General features: G+C 42.9%; 1 protein-coding gene across 1 annotated transcript in view; it reads right to left on the bottom strand.

Annotated features, from left to right (window-relative positions):
* The window catches only part of LOC128698982 (uncharacterized), a 152451-nt gene that overhangs the window by 21906 nt on the left and 116482 nt on the right, over positions 1-14063 (bottom strand). Inside the window, exons 2-3 of the mRNA XM_053791484.2 lie at positions 8052-8220; positions 3758-3862 (exon numbers count right to left, since the gene is read on the bottom strand). Of these exons, the coding sequence (XP_053647459.2) occupies positions 3758-3862; positions 8052-8220 (274 nt within the window). The remainder of the gene's footprint in view (positions 1-3757; positions 3863-8051; positions 8221-14063) is intronic.

The following is a 14063-nucleotide window of genomic DNA, read 5'->3' as shown; positions in this document are numbered from 1 at the left end:
TCATTTAGACTATGCTGCTCAGTTCTGGTCACCGTATTACAGAATGGATATAAATGCTCTGGAAAACGTACAGAGGAGGATGACAAAGATGATCCCATGTATCAGAAATCTTCCCTATGAGGATAGACTGAGGGCCCTGAATCTGCACTCTCTCGAAAGGCGTAGAATTAGGGGGGATATGATCGAAGTGTATAAGTGGAAAACAGGAATAAATAAAAGGGATGTAAATAGTGTGCTGAAAATTTCCAGCCAAGACAGGACTCGCAGCAATGGTTTCAAGTTGGAAAAATTCAGATTCAGGAAGGATATAGGAAAGCACTGGTTTGGTAATAGAGTCGTGGACGAGTGGAACAAACTCTCGAGTACAGTTATTCAGGCTAAAACGTTGTGTAGTTTTAAAAATAGGTTAGATAAATACATGAGTGGGTTTGAGTTGGACCTGACTAGCTTGTGCTGCTGGGTCTGGTGCCATGCTCCATCCTTGAGTGGAGGTGACCAGACTGGGTGAGTCATTGGGCTTATCCAGGGGGGGTCAACACAGACCTGCTCCACATGGGTCAGTAGGCCTGTTGCAGTGTTCTTTCTTATGTTCTTATGCTCTTATGACATACAATGGAGGAGGAAGTGCAGAAGCTGCTAAGTGACCTTGATACCTCAAAGGCAATGGGACCAGACAACATCTTCCCGTGGGTCCTTAGAAAAGGAGCAGAGATGCTGTACGTGCCACTAACCACAATCTTCAATACATCCCTTGAAACCGGGCAACTACCTGAGGTATGGAAGACAGCAAATGTAGTCCCTGTTTTTAAGAAAGACAGAAATGAGGCACTAAACTACAGACCAGTGTCTCTGACGTGTACAGTATGCAAATCCAAGGAGATTATCAGAAGGAGAGTGGTGGAGCACCTGGAACAGAACAAGATTATAAATGACAACCAGCACGGATTCACGGAAGGCAAATCCTGTGTCACAAACCTTTTGGAGTTTTATGACAAGGTAACAGAAGTAAGACACGAGAGAGAGGGGTGGGTTGATTGCATTTTCCTGGACTGCAGGAAGGCCTTCGACACAGTTCCTCACAAGAGAATGCAGAAGCTGGAGGATCAGGCACATATAACAGGAAGGGCACTGCAATGGATCAGAGAATACCTGACAGGGAGGCAACGAGTCATGGTACGTGAAGACGGATCACAGTTGGCACCTGTGATGAGCGGGGTCCCACAGGGATAAGTTCTAGGGTCAATGCTATTTTTGATATATGTGAATGACATGATGGAAGGGACAGACTCTGAAGTGTCCCTGTTCGCAGATGTGAAATTGATGAGAAGAATTAAATCAGATGAGGATCAGGCAGGACTACAAAGAGACCTGGACAGACTGGATACGTGGTCCAGCTTCTTGAATTCAACCCTGCCAAATGCAAAGTCATGAAGATTGGGGAAGGGCAAAGAAGACTGCAGACAGAGTATAGGCTAGGTTGACAAAGACTGCAAACCTCACTCAAGGAGAAAGATCTTGTGGTGACCATAACAACGAGCACGTCTCTGGAGGCACACATCAACCAGATAACTGCTGCAGCATATATGTGCCTGGCAAACCTGAAAATAACATTCCGATACCTTAGTAAGGAATCGTTCAAGACACTGTACACTGTGTACGTCAGGCCCATACTCGAGTATGCAGCACCTGTTTGGAACCCACACCTGGTCAAGCAAGTCAAGAAGTTAGAGAAAGTACCAAGGTTTGCAACAAGGCTAGTTCCGGAGCTCAGGGTAATGTCCAATGAAAGGTTGAGGGAAATCGGATTGATGACACTGGAGGACAGAAGGGTCAGGGGAGACATGATAACGACATACAAAATACTGCGTGGAATAGATAAGGTGGACAGAGGATGTTCCAGAGAGGGGACACAGAAACAAGGGGTCACAATTAGAAGTTGAAGACTCAGACGAGTCACAGGGATGTTAGGAAGTATTTCCTCAATCACAGAATCATCAGGAAGTGGAATAGCCTAGCAAGTGACGTAGTGGAGGCAGGAACCATATATAGCTTTAAGACGAGGTATGAAAAAGCTCAGGAAGCAGAGAGAGGACCTAGTAGCGATTGGTGAAGAGGCGGGGCCAGGAGCCGAGTCTCGACCTCTGCAACCACAATTAGGTGAGTACACACCTTATGGCACTGAAAAATGTCGATTTCATTATTAAAGAAGGGAACAGATCGAGATGGCACCTGGAATCACAGATCATTGGCACAAGAGACTACTGATCAGAACCAGGGTGCTTTAATCCTATCAATTTCCTTGGCACACATTATCTTGCATGACCAATAATCCAACAACAGTTCAAACCTAAATAATAGACCAGTGGGCTGACTACATTGCTCCACTACCCACATCAGTACCTAGTGTATAATTCGCACCTCACTCTCCATGGATACAGTACATGTAAAAAAGTATTCTTTACATGACGTTTGGTTAACTTTGAGCAAAATGCTTGTTCTGAATATTGACTTTATATCCATACCTGTCAGTATTATGCCTTTACCTCTATACTGTTTCTTATATGCAAGAATGGATTAAGAAGAAAGCTTTTCTCAAACCTTATATGTCCTCCCAAGGAAGGTTCCTTGATGCTGGTGAGGGGTTCTTGATCTAGGGAACTGGAACTGTGCCCCAGTTCCCTGAATTAAGTCTGAATACCTTCCATCCCCCCCACAGGCGCTGTATAATCCTACGTGTTTAGCGCTCCCCCCTTGATTATAATAATCAAATCTTATATAATCTCACTGAATGATACACAATACTAACAGGTGGGTGAGTAAGATGCATGCAAAAGCCGAGTACCTTTATTTTTATGCCCGGTGGCCTGGTGGCTAAAGCTCCCGCTTCACACACGGAGGGCCCGGGTTCGATTCCCGGCGGGTGGAAACATTCGACATGTTTCCTTACACCTGTTGTCCTGTTCACCTAGCAGCAAATAGGTACCTGGGTGTTAGTCGACTGGTGTGGGTCGCATCCTGGGGGGCAAGATTAAGGACCCCAATGGAAATAAGTTAGACAGTCCTCGATGACGCACTGACCTTCTTAGGTTATCCTGGGTGGCTAACCCTCCGGGGTTAAAAATCCGAACGAAATCTTATCTTATCTTACCCCGCAATATTTGCTGGTAAGTCACCTCTTCCACTGAGACAGCCTGCTGAGTAGGCACAACATTTTGACAATATAGATACCCAACTGTTGCACATCTTACTCTTAGTCTCTCCTCTGAGGTTATGGGGTCTCACTTTACTCATAGGGAAAATATTGCTATACACAATGGGCTCATAATGAGATACTGCTGGAGAAGAGGAACTCAGCTGCACCATAATAGATATAATTCACTCATCTCGCCTCACTGTTTTGTATTATATTTTCTGTTATTTAAATATATTAATCTTTTGTGATATATGGTCATTTGGTGTAGACGTGACGAGGCTGACTGGTACAACCTGGGCAAGTAATATGGAATTTTAAACTGTTTAGATCGACTGAAATAATATGCTCTATTTGAAAATGTGTTCACCAACCTAGCCCTCACTCCTCTCAAAAAACTTAACCCGTGATGACTGTTATTAAATGGTTCTGTATCCAGTCAAAGCTCTGCCCTGTATAGTTTGGATATTTGAGAATCCAATGCATGGTGAGTCTAGATCTACTAAATTCTCAATGTTGCCCATGGGTCATAAAACTTAACCAATGAACAGTATGTAGCAAACTGACCTCATCTGACTCATCAGGTTCTGGGGTCATGAATCTCTTAGCAGCCTCGTCTGCCCTTAAAGGAATCGTAGTGAACTTCGACCCATCAAGGTCATTGATGTTCACCTGTTGGAGAGAGATTGCATGAGGTCACAGGAATTGACAGGTGTATGACAGTGACAGTAGACACATACGAGGACATAGGCACTGATAGTAGATATGTATGAAGTAACAGATACTGATTGCAAATATGTATAAGGATATTGCCTGTAAATATGCATGAGATCACTGATATTAACAGTAGATATAAGTGAGGACAGATGTGTTGAGCCCTGAAATTTGTGAACTTTATAATTAACATATTTTGACTACCCAACAGTATCTACTTTGTAAAGGATCAATATATGACCCTTAATTAAAAAAAAAAGATTTAACCCAAAATGTGTTTAGGTTTTTCCATACCCAAATCTCTTCTCCCTGGTCACTTTCTGGCATATTCTTCATGGTAATTCTTTTCTCTGTAGTTACCCTCATCTAAATATTGTATCATTATTAACCAAATTGAACCACTCAAGGGAGGTTCCTTGCTGCCAGTGAGGGGTCTCTAAGAGAGTAACTGGACCTGTCTTCCCCTTCCTTAGATCAAGCCTGATTGCCATCCATTACCCAAAGGAATGTAAGACTCCTACAGGTTTAGTGCTTTCCCTTAATTTTAATGATAAATCGGAGCAACATTGAACAAGTTATGGCTGCTGAAACACAAAATGAGCCCTAATGTCAAAAATTTATGCACAACTAATTTTGTATTAATTACCAATTGTACATTCACTGAACCTATTAAGAACTTATTATTCATGGGGAAGCATTAAACAATGAATGTTATACACCGTACCATGCATCTAAGAACGTATCTCATCTATACTTGAGTTTAGGTGTTATACTGTATGCAAATGTTGGAACCCTGCCTCTCCTTCACTTTTTTTTTTTTACATTTATATAGGATGAACATTGTGTTTATATAAAAGCTGAGAGCCTACATGAGCTATAAACCTGTAAGAGCTGTGAATCTACAAGAGCTGTGGGTCTACATGAGCTGAGAGCCTACAAGAGCTGAGAGCCTACAAGAGTTGAGAGCCTACAAGAGCCGTGAGCCTACAAGAGCCGTGAGCCTACAAGAGCCGTGAGCCTACAAGAGCTGTGAGCCTACAAGAGCTGTGAGCCTACAAGAGCCGTGAGCCTACAAGAGCCGTGAGCCTACAAGAGCCGTGAGCCTACAAGAGCCGTGAGCCTACAAGAGCCGTGAGCCTACAAGAGCCTTGAGCCTACAAGAGCTGTGAGTCTACAAGAGCCGTGAGCCTACAAGAGCTGTGAGCCTACAAGAGCTGTGAGCCTACAAGAGCTGTGAGCCTACAAGAGCTGTGAGCCGACAAGAGCTGTGAGTCTACAAGAGCTGTGAGTCTACAAGAGCTGTAAGCCTACAAGAGCTGTAAGCCTACAAGAGCTGTGAGTCTAAAAGAGCTGTGAGTCTACAAGAGCTGTGAGCCTACAAGAGCTGTGAGTCTACAAGAGCCGTGAGCCTACAAGAGCTGAGAGTCTACAAGAGCCGTGAGCCTACAAGAGCTGTGAGTCTACAAGAGCCGTGAGCATACAAGAGCTGTGAGCCTACAAAAGCTGTGAGCCTACAAGAGCTGTGAGTCTACAAGAGCCGTGAGCCTACAAGAGCTGTGAGCCTACAAGAGCTGTGAGCCGACAAGAGCTGTGAGTCTACAAGAGCTGTGAGTCTACAAGAGCTGTAAGCCTACAAGAGCTGTGAGTCTACAAGAGCTGTGAGTCTACAAGAGCTGTGAGCCTACAAGAGCTGTGAGTCTACAAGAGCCGTGAGCCTACAAGAGCTGAGAGTCTACAAGAGCCGTGAGCCTACAAGAGCTGTGAGTCTACAAGAGCCGTGAGCCTACAAGAGCTGTGAGCCTACAAGAGCTGTGAGCCTACAAGAGCTGTGAGTCTACAAGAGCCGTGAGCCTACAAGAGCTGTGAGTCTACAAGAGCTGTGAGCCTACAAGAGCTGTGAGTCTACAAGAGCCGTGAACCTACAAGAGCTGTGAGCCTACAAGAGCTGTGAGCCTACAAGAGCCGTGAGCCTACAAGAGCTGTGAGCCTACAAGAGCTGTGAGCCTACAAGAGCTGTGAGCCTACAAGAGCCGTGAGCCTACAAGACCTGTGAGCCTACAAGACCTGTGAGCCTACAAGAGCTGTGAGCCTACAAGAGCTGTGAGCCGAGCCGACAAGAGCTGTGAGCCTATAAGAGCTGTAAGTCTACAAGAGCTGTGAGCCTACAAGAGCTGTGAGTCTACAAGAGCTGTGAGTCTACAAGAGCTGTGAGCCTACAAGAGCCGTGAGCCTACAAGAGCCGTGAGCCTACAAGAGCCGTGAGCCTACAAGAGCTGTGAGTCTACAAGAGCTGTGAGCCCACAAGAGCTGTGAGCCTACAAGAGCTGTGAGCCTACAAGAGCTGTGAGCCTACAAGAGCTGTGAGCCTACAAGAGCTGTGAGTCTACAAGAGCTGTGAGTCTACAAGAGCTGTGAGCCTACAAGAGCTGTGAGTCTACAAGAGCTGTGAGCCTACAGCCAGCAGAATTACTTATCTGCTCTATTATTTCCAACAAAGTGAAAAAACAATAAAGTTGGTAGAATTACCGACAATATGTAAAGTAAAAGGACACAAGTGCAACTAATGTGACATTTATTGTGGCAACGTTTCGCTCTCCAGGAGCTTTATCAAGCCATTACAAACAATACATGGACACAGAGGGTATATAAAGGCTCAGAGTGAGGTGCAATACTAGTGAGGTAACATTTCGATGTTCACTACTACTACTACTAGTAGTAGTAGTAGTAGTAGTAGTAGTAGTAGTAGTGGTAGTGACAAAAGTAATACAATATGGTAGAGCAATTAATTCGTACATGAGTAAAAGGATATAAAAGCTATTACTTGGGTAACATAAAAATAGGTTGGACAATTGCTCTACCATATTGTATTACTTTTGTCACTACCACTACTACTACTACTACTACTACTACTACTACTACTACTACCACTAGTGAACATCGAAATGTTACCTCACTAGTATTGCACCTCACTCTGAGCCTTTATATACCCTCTGTGTCCATGTATTGTTTGTAATGGCTTGATAAAGCTCCTGGAGAGCGAAACGTTGCCACAATAAATGTCACATTAGTTGCACTTGTGTCCTTTTACTTTACAAAGTGAAAAACCTTTGTATGTGAAGCTTTTGTTAAGGTTAGGTTAAGAAAAGTCAATCATATAGTGTAGTACGCTAAAATTATCCTTTGTTTACTCCGGATGTCAAATAGTAAAGAACCCCAATGGAAATAAGTCACTGACTTTTTGGGGTTATCCTGGGTACTTTATACATATGCTGCTATGTATGATAATCTATGTAACTGTATTTGTGTATACCTGAATAAACTTATTTAATACATGTGTGATTTTAAGCAATACTGAAGACAAAAAAAAGACATTAGCTCAAAGTTTTCTTCAAACCAAATTCTTTTTCTCCTGAAATTGGCAAGTGACAGTAAAATTATTTGTCTGATTAATTACTTACTACAAATATTGAAAAAAATGTATATACAGTTTTCACAGACAGGTTAGGTAAATATTGGTCTCATAATACTTTTAAATTATCTGCATTTTAATATGTAAAATAATACATGTGTGGTTTTAAGCAATACCGAAAATTTTAACATCTCTAAAATCATAAGCCAATTTTTTTCTTGGTAAGATGTGTAAAATTTTTGTTTAACGTAAAATTTACTGAGGAAGAGCACTGGCTCGCAGTAACGGGTGGAGGGAGTGTGCAGGTGCTAGGAAAAAAATGTTTTGGAACACTGAGGAAAATACAACCAAAGTTGATGATTGATGTGCCTCAAGGCTGTTTTAAGCATGGGAACAGGGATGTAAAAATTTCCTGAGGGACTAAACACATGAGGTTATAATATTCTGGCACTGACTGACCTTGAAGGTTGTGAACAGATCCAGTCCAAGATGCCAGCACTGTCTTGTGAAAAACCACATTGGTCTTCAACAGTGATATTCAGCAACACTAGTGCTAAACCCATCAGGTATTCAAAAGGATAACTGCAGAACAAATTTTTCTGAAACGATACTAACAGTCAAGCAAAAGAAAAACTTGTATAAAAATGCGGGTAAACGCTCGCTCGCTTGCACTCTCTCTGCGCTGTATAACCCTTGTGGTTTAGCGCTTCTTTCTGATTATAATAATCGCACTCTCACCTCATGGTCAGACACATCCGGCGAATCAGAAGTCTCTGAGGAAGACGGTGTGAGTGGCCTCGAGTCCTCGGGTGCAGCTAGTCCAATGTTGATGAGGATCTCGCCTAACACATCCTCAGGCTCGTCCTCACTCTGACGAAGCATGGAGTACACCACCCGCGGGTACCGCCTGTGGAGGAAGGAAGCATCAGGTAGTGGTAGGTTGAAGAGATGACTGCAAAATCCAAGTAACTGAACCTGACCTACCCCGATCTGTACAGGTCATATACAGTGAAACCTAAGCACTCGAACTTAATTGGTTCCAGAAGGCTGATTGAGTGCCGATCTGTTCGAGTACAAAACGAATTTTTCCAAACCAATTTTCTTTTTGGTTGGCTGTTATCACTAACCCTCTCAGGCCCCATGGTGACTTATTTATACAATTTTTTTCAACACAATGGCCGTCTCCCACCAAGGCAGGGTGGCCCAAAAAAGAAAAACTTTCATTATTCACTCCATCACTGTCTTGCCAGAAAAGTGCTTACGCTACAGTTATAAAACTGCAACATTAACACCCTTCAGAGTACAGACACTGTACTTCCCATCTCCAGGACTCAGTCTGCCCTGCCGGTTTCCCTGAATCCCTTCATAAATATTACCTTGCTCGCACTCCAACAGCACGTCAAGTCCTAAAAAACATTCGTCTCCATTCACTCCTATCTAACATACTCACGCATGTTTGCTGGAAGTCCAAGCCCCTCGCACACAAAACCTCCTTTACCCCCTCTCTCCAACCTTTCTTAGGCCGACCCCTACCCCGCCTTCCCTCCACTATTTATACAAATAACATTAATACAAATAATATAAAAAACTCCAAAAAATGCTATGAATCAAGAAATAGTTTAGAGTGAAGTTCTGGCAGGTCGTGGTTGTTTGGTCGAGTGCCAAGCAAACGGTCGACTACCAAGCGATTTGTTTACCAAACCAAGCTTTCAAATACCGAATTGTTCGAGTACGGAGCTGTGCATTACCGAGGTTCCACTGTAGTACCCCAGATACTATATGACCCCTCAGCCTTGACTCACGAAATCGTAATGATACGATTGCAAACAAACCATACCACGGGTGGGGTTTGAACCCGCAGTCAGAGAGTCTCAAAACGCGACGGTCTGGAGTTTTGAGACTGACCGCAGGTTCAAACCACGCCCGTGGTATGGTTTGTTTGCCCCTCAGCCTTACCTGGCTGTGAGAGTAGTGTGTCTGTCTACATAACTTGGTTATGATTGTGACCAGATCTAGTTCATTGCCATTGTAAATTGTTCAACTATCAAAACTTTGGAGTCCAGTCCCAGGACCCGTAATATACCTCTGTAATCTTTTGACTACCGCCCACATGATAGGGATTGGGTGCATAATAAAGATATTAAACTAACCTAAATATAAAGATTATTATTATAATGCCCTACCAGAGCATTATAATAATCTTTATTTCTACAAGCAATCGTGTACAAGGTATACAGTCCTTGCTGACATCAGTGATATACTATCTAGAAAGCCCCTGGTTATGCAGAGCATTTCGGGCACATTAGGTCAGTTTTGTCCCAGGATGCGACCCATACCAGTCGACTAACACCCAGGTACCTAATTAACTGCTAAGTGAACATGGACAAGTGTCGTAAGTAAACACGTCCTAATGTTTCCACCAGTACCGGGGATCAAATCACGGACTCGAGTGTGTGAGCTGAGTGTGCTGGCAATCGAGCTACGGGACACCTTGGAATTACATTTTAACCCAGCATCCCCTTAAGCAATGTATGACTCCATGCGGGTTTGGTTCTTGTTTTTGCGAATATTAAACGGATTTAAGGCATAAATCCCCCATTATATTACAGTACAGATTACAATGCTTCATAAGTGTTATAATCTCCTCTCCCCCCCCCCTCCCTTCCTGGCATTAAAAATTCCTTCCAAGGTTACAAACCTCGACAGTCCGATATAATCCAACTCAAGAGAGCTTAGAACCCTCCAGGCGCTGTATGATCCCTATGGGTTTAGTGCTCCCTATGATTATGACCTTTTACCAGCATCATTGCTGTATGATCCTCGTGGGTTTAGCGCTTAGTTTTGATTGTAATAACTTAATGTCTTCATTATGCACCCCATACCCATGGTGTGGGCGATAGTCAAAAGATTATAGAGGTACATAATAGGTCCAGGGACTGGACCCCAAAGTTATGATAGCTGAACTGGTTATAACGGTAATGAACTCCAGGTAGATCTGGTCACAATCCTGGCCAAGTTACAAAGGTAATGAACCCTCTACACTCCTATACATGGTTATAATCATGAACAAATTACAAAGTAATGAGCCACTGACACGTTCATACCCGGTCACAGTTGTAATGAGTTATAAATACAAATATTAAGTGGATCATACGCCCATACCAGCGCGCGCGCACACACACACACACACACACACACACACACACACACACACACACACACGCACACACGCACACACGCACACACGCACACACGCACACACACACACACACACACACACACACGCACACACGCACACACGCACACACGCACACACGCACACACGCACACACGCACACACGCGCACACACACACACACACACACACACACACACACACACACACACACACACGAGGACGCACTTGGATTCAACCCCTGCAACCTCAACTAGGTGAGTACACGAGCGCGTGCGCACATACACACACACGAGGGCGTACGCACGGACACAGACACATGCACACGAGAGTACAAACATATACACACACACAAGCACGCACGCACGCACACACGTGTTAATGTTTTATTTACAGCCCAGTGGTGAGAGTCACGCCTCACCACTGGGGTCCAGGGTTCGAGACCCGGACGAACATTAAAAAAAACATTAGCCAAGTGAGTGTATTTCTCCAGAATGGTCTGTAATATACCATTGTGGATAAAATACTTTGCTATTTCTTGAACATTTCTGAGTGAGTTGTCTCTGAAATCATTAATTTGATCACACTCCAGTACATAATGACGCAAGGTGTGACAGTAGTCCATCTGGCAAAGTTTACACTTCGTTAGGTCTACATCTGGTGGTGGTGATTTAACCTGCCAAAGATGCTTGTAACCCAGCCGGAGCCGGGCGGTAGTGACATCCAAGAGTCTGCTTATCTTGTTGGATGCTCTTCCTGCATGATGGAATGATGACAGATGAACTGACTTGTCTCAATCTCCCTAAGTCTTAAGTCAATAAAGTTCAACTGAAGTCCTCAGCACTGATAAACATCCTTCCAGATGGATCGAAAAAACTAGAACCGACTTTCGCATCAACCATCTACATGATCTATGTCAAGTTTGGCAACAGAGGCACTTCCCTGCTCCATGGGATATTACCCCATTCCAAACTACCATTCCTCCATCCCCCCCTCCCTCCAAAACTCTTCTTAAATCACAACCAAAGCTTCGTCTTGGAGCCAAACATGATGCCTTAAACTGAATTGATAACTTAGTCACACAGAACACTCTTTCACAAATTATTTACGTTGATGGTCCTGTTCACCAATCCACTGGTGCAGCTGGTAGTGCTGCTGTTGTCTTACACTGGTGCAGCTGGTAGTGCTGCTGTTGTCGTACACTGGTGCAGCTGGTAGTGCTGCTGTTGTCGTACAGAGTGATGGCTCTCATAAAGAAATTAGAGCACGCAACAATATGGGCCTCCATCCCTCAAACAGAACTGTTTGCCATACTCATTGCACTCAAATGAGTCCATGTATCTAAGGTTGACACTTTAATTGTAACTGATTCTCTGTCATCCATAAATGGTCTCAACTCATTAAGTATAAATTGTGGCATGCTTGTGTCAGAAGTCGGACACAGGTATGGTAGGATTGTGGACAGTGGAGTCAGAGTGCACATGCTGTGGATTGTAATAACGGCACAGTAAATCTTCATCATGGCTGAATAAACCAATCACACAGCACTAAAATAAATCCTCCTTGACAATATAACCTTTTTAAATATAAATAGTATACACGTATAAGAAATTTTAAATATTTGTAGCAAGTTGTCGACACTTCCAATTTAATATACCCAGAGAGGGTTTCGGGGGCCAACGCCCCCGTGGTCTGGTCTGAGACCAGGCTTCGTGGTGGATCAGGATCTGATCAATCAGGCTGTTACTGTTGGCCGCACGTAAACCCTACAGGGTACCATGAACCCCCACACAAGACGTTATAACATCTCCCGGGTATCGATATGTCCTGTTGTGGAAAATTGCATTTAGCTGAATGGATCATTATTTACATAACAGTAAATGAACATAGATAATTATTATTTATCAGTTAGACAAGTAGGAATTTGGGACACCTAGGTCGCAAAAAATGTCCCCCTTCGATACCTACAACTGTCATATCCACAAGTTGCTCTGGACCCATTAATTAAATGAAATATACATCACCAGGAATGTTGGTAAATATATAAATTTGTGGACTGTATATTAAAATTAAAAAATGATTATATATAAATACACATACACTTAACAGAAGGAAAATATATCTTAATATCACTCACCAATTTGACTGGATATTAAGTTGTATCATACTCAGAAAAACCTCACTAAAAAAAATTTATGAAAACACTGGCCAGAATTATACACAAATCTAGAGAGCTTATCTGAGGTTCCTGGAGCTGTCTTGTCCAGTCGTCTGATATCTCAAGTTATGCAGGAATGCACATCCACCAATTTCGCCTCCTATTTGAGAGGTGTCAACACAATTTTAACCTCTAGAGCACGAAAAATTCTTCCCATTACACCAACGTTTGTAATCCAAATTCAAAACCAAGCTGATGAGTCTCTTCTTTTTTTCGATAACATACTTCTTTTAAAAATACAATATAGGGCATCTATTTACCTATAAATTACCATATTTCCGGAAAATATATACAGTATTTTCCACACCTGTGACTCATTTAGTAACGCACTCATTTCACATACTGAGCGTCCGTGTTCGATCCCCGGCACTGGTAAAAACGTTAGAATAATATCACATCTTTATTTCTACATGTACAAAGTATACAGGGAATGTTTCCTTACACCTGCTGTCCCTGTTCACCTAACAGTAAATAGGTACCTGGGTGTTAGTCGACTGGTGTGGATCGGATCCTGGGGGGCAAGATTAAAGGACCCCAATGGAAATAAGACAAAGGGTCCCCGATGACACATTGACTATTGGGTTATCCTGGGTTACCAACCCTCTCACTGGCTTAAAAAAAAAATCGAACAAAAGCTTATCTTATACCCACACCAGGCGTTTTAACCTCGCCAGGACAGTATAAACCCACATATAAAGCCAACGCAAATAATTATAAAATCTCGATGGTATTATAAAGGGCGTGGAGTTTGCATATTTATAAAGTGCTACCCAGGTTATAACGCCCTGTGTGTGTATTATAAACATCTTTAGGTTCTTTGAAAACCATGTTTCAGGGGTTTACAAATACCATTCATGGTATTATTAATTACAAAACTTCAAAAGTGGTGAAAATTTGAAGAGGATCTGGTAAGTCATTCTGCAGTTACGACACAGACTTCAGCGATTCCTTTTTTCACTATTCTGATAATTATAACAGTGATTCTTATCCAGAGGTAAAGTCACCCAAAGGAACATTATAAACCCCCCTCAATGGTGTTATGAACCCCGCAGTGGTGTTATGAACCTCTCTGTGGTGTTATGAACCTCTCAGTGGTGTTATGAACCCCTCAGTGGTGTTATGAACCTCTCAGTGGTGTTATGAACCCCTCAGTGGTGTTATAAACCTCTCAGTGGTATTATGAACCTCTCAGTGGTGTCATGAACCTCTCAGTGGTGTTATGAACCTCTCAATGGTGTTATGAACCTCTCAATTTTGTTATGAACCTCTCAATGGTGTTATGAATCTCTCAATGGTGTTATGAACCTCTCAGAGGTATTATGAACCCCTCAGTGGTGTTATGATCCTCTCAGTGTTAT

Source organism: Cherax quadricarinatus, chromosome 55 (assembly GCF_038502225.1).
Source record: "Cherax quadricarinatus isolate ZL_2023a chromosome 55, ASM3850222v1, whole genome shotgun sequence".
NCBI classification, from domain to species: domain Eukaryota; kingdom Metazoa; phylum Arthropoda; class Malacostraca; order Decapoda; family Parastacidae; genus Cherax; species Cherax quadricarinatus.
Note: the sequence above shows the minus strand (reverse complement) of the source record. Positions and strands in the feature narration are given on the sequence as shown.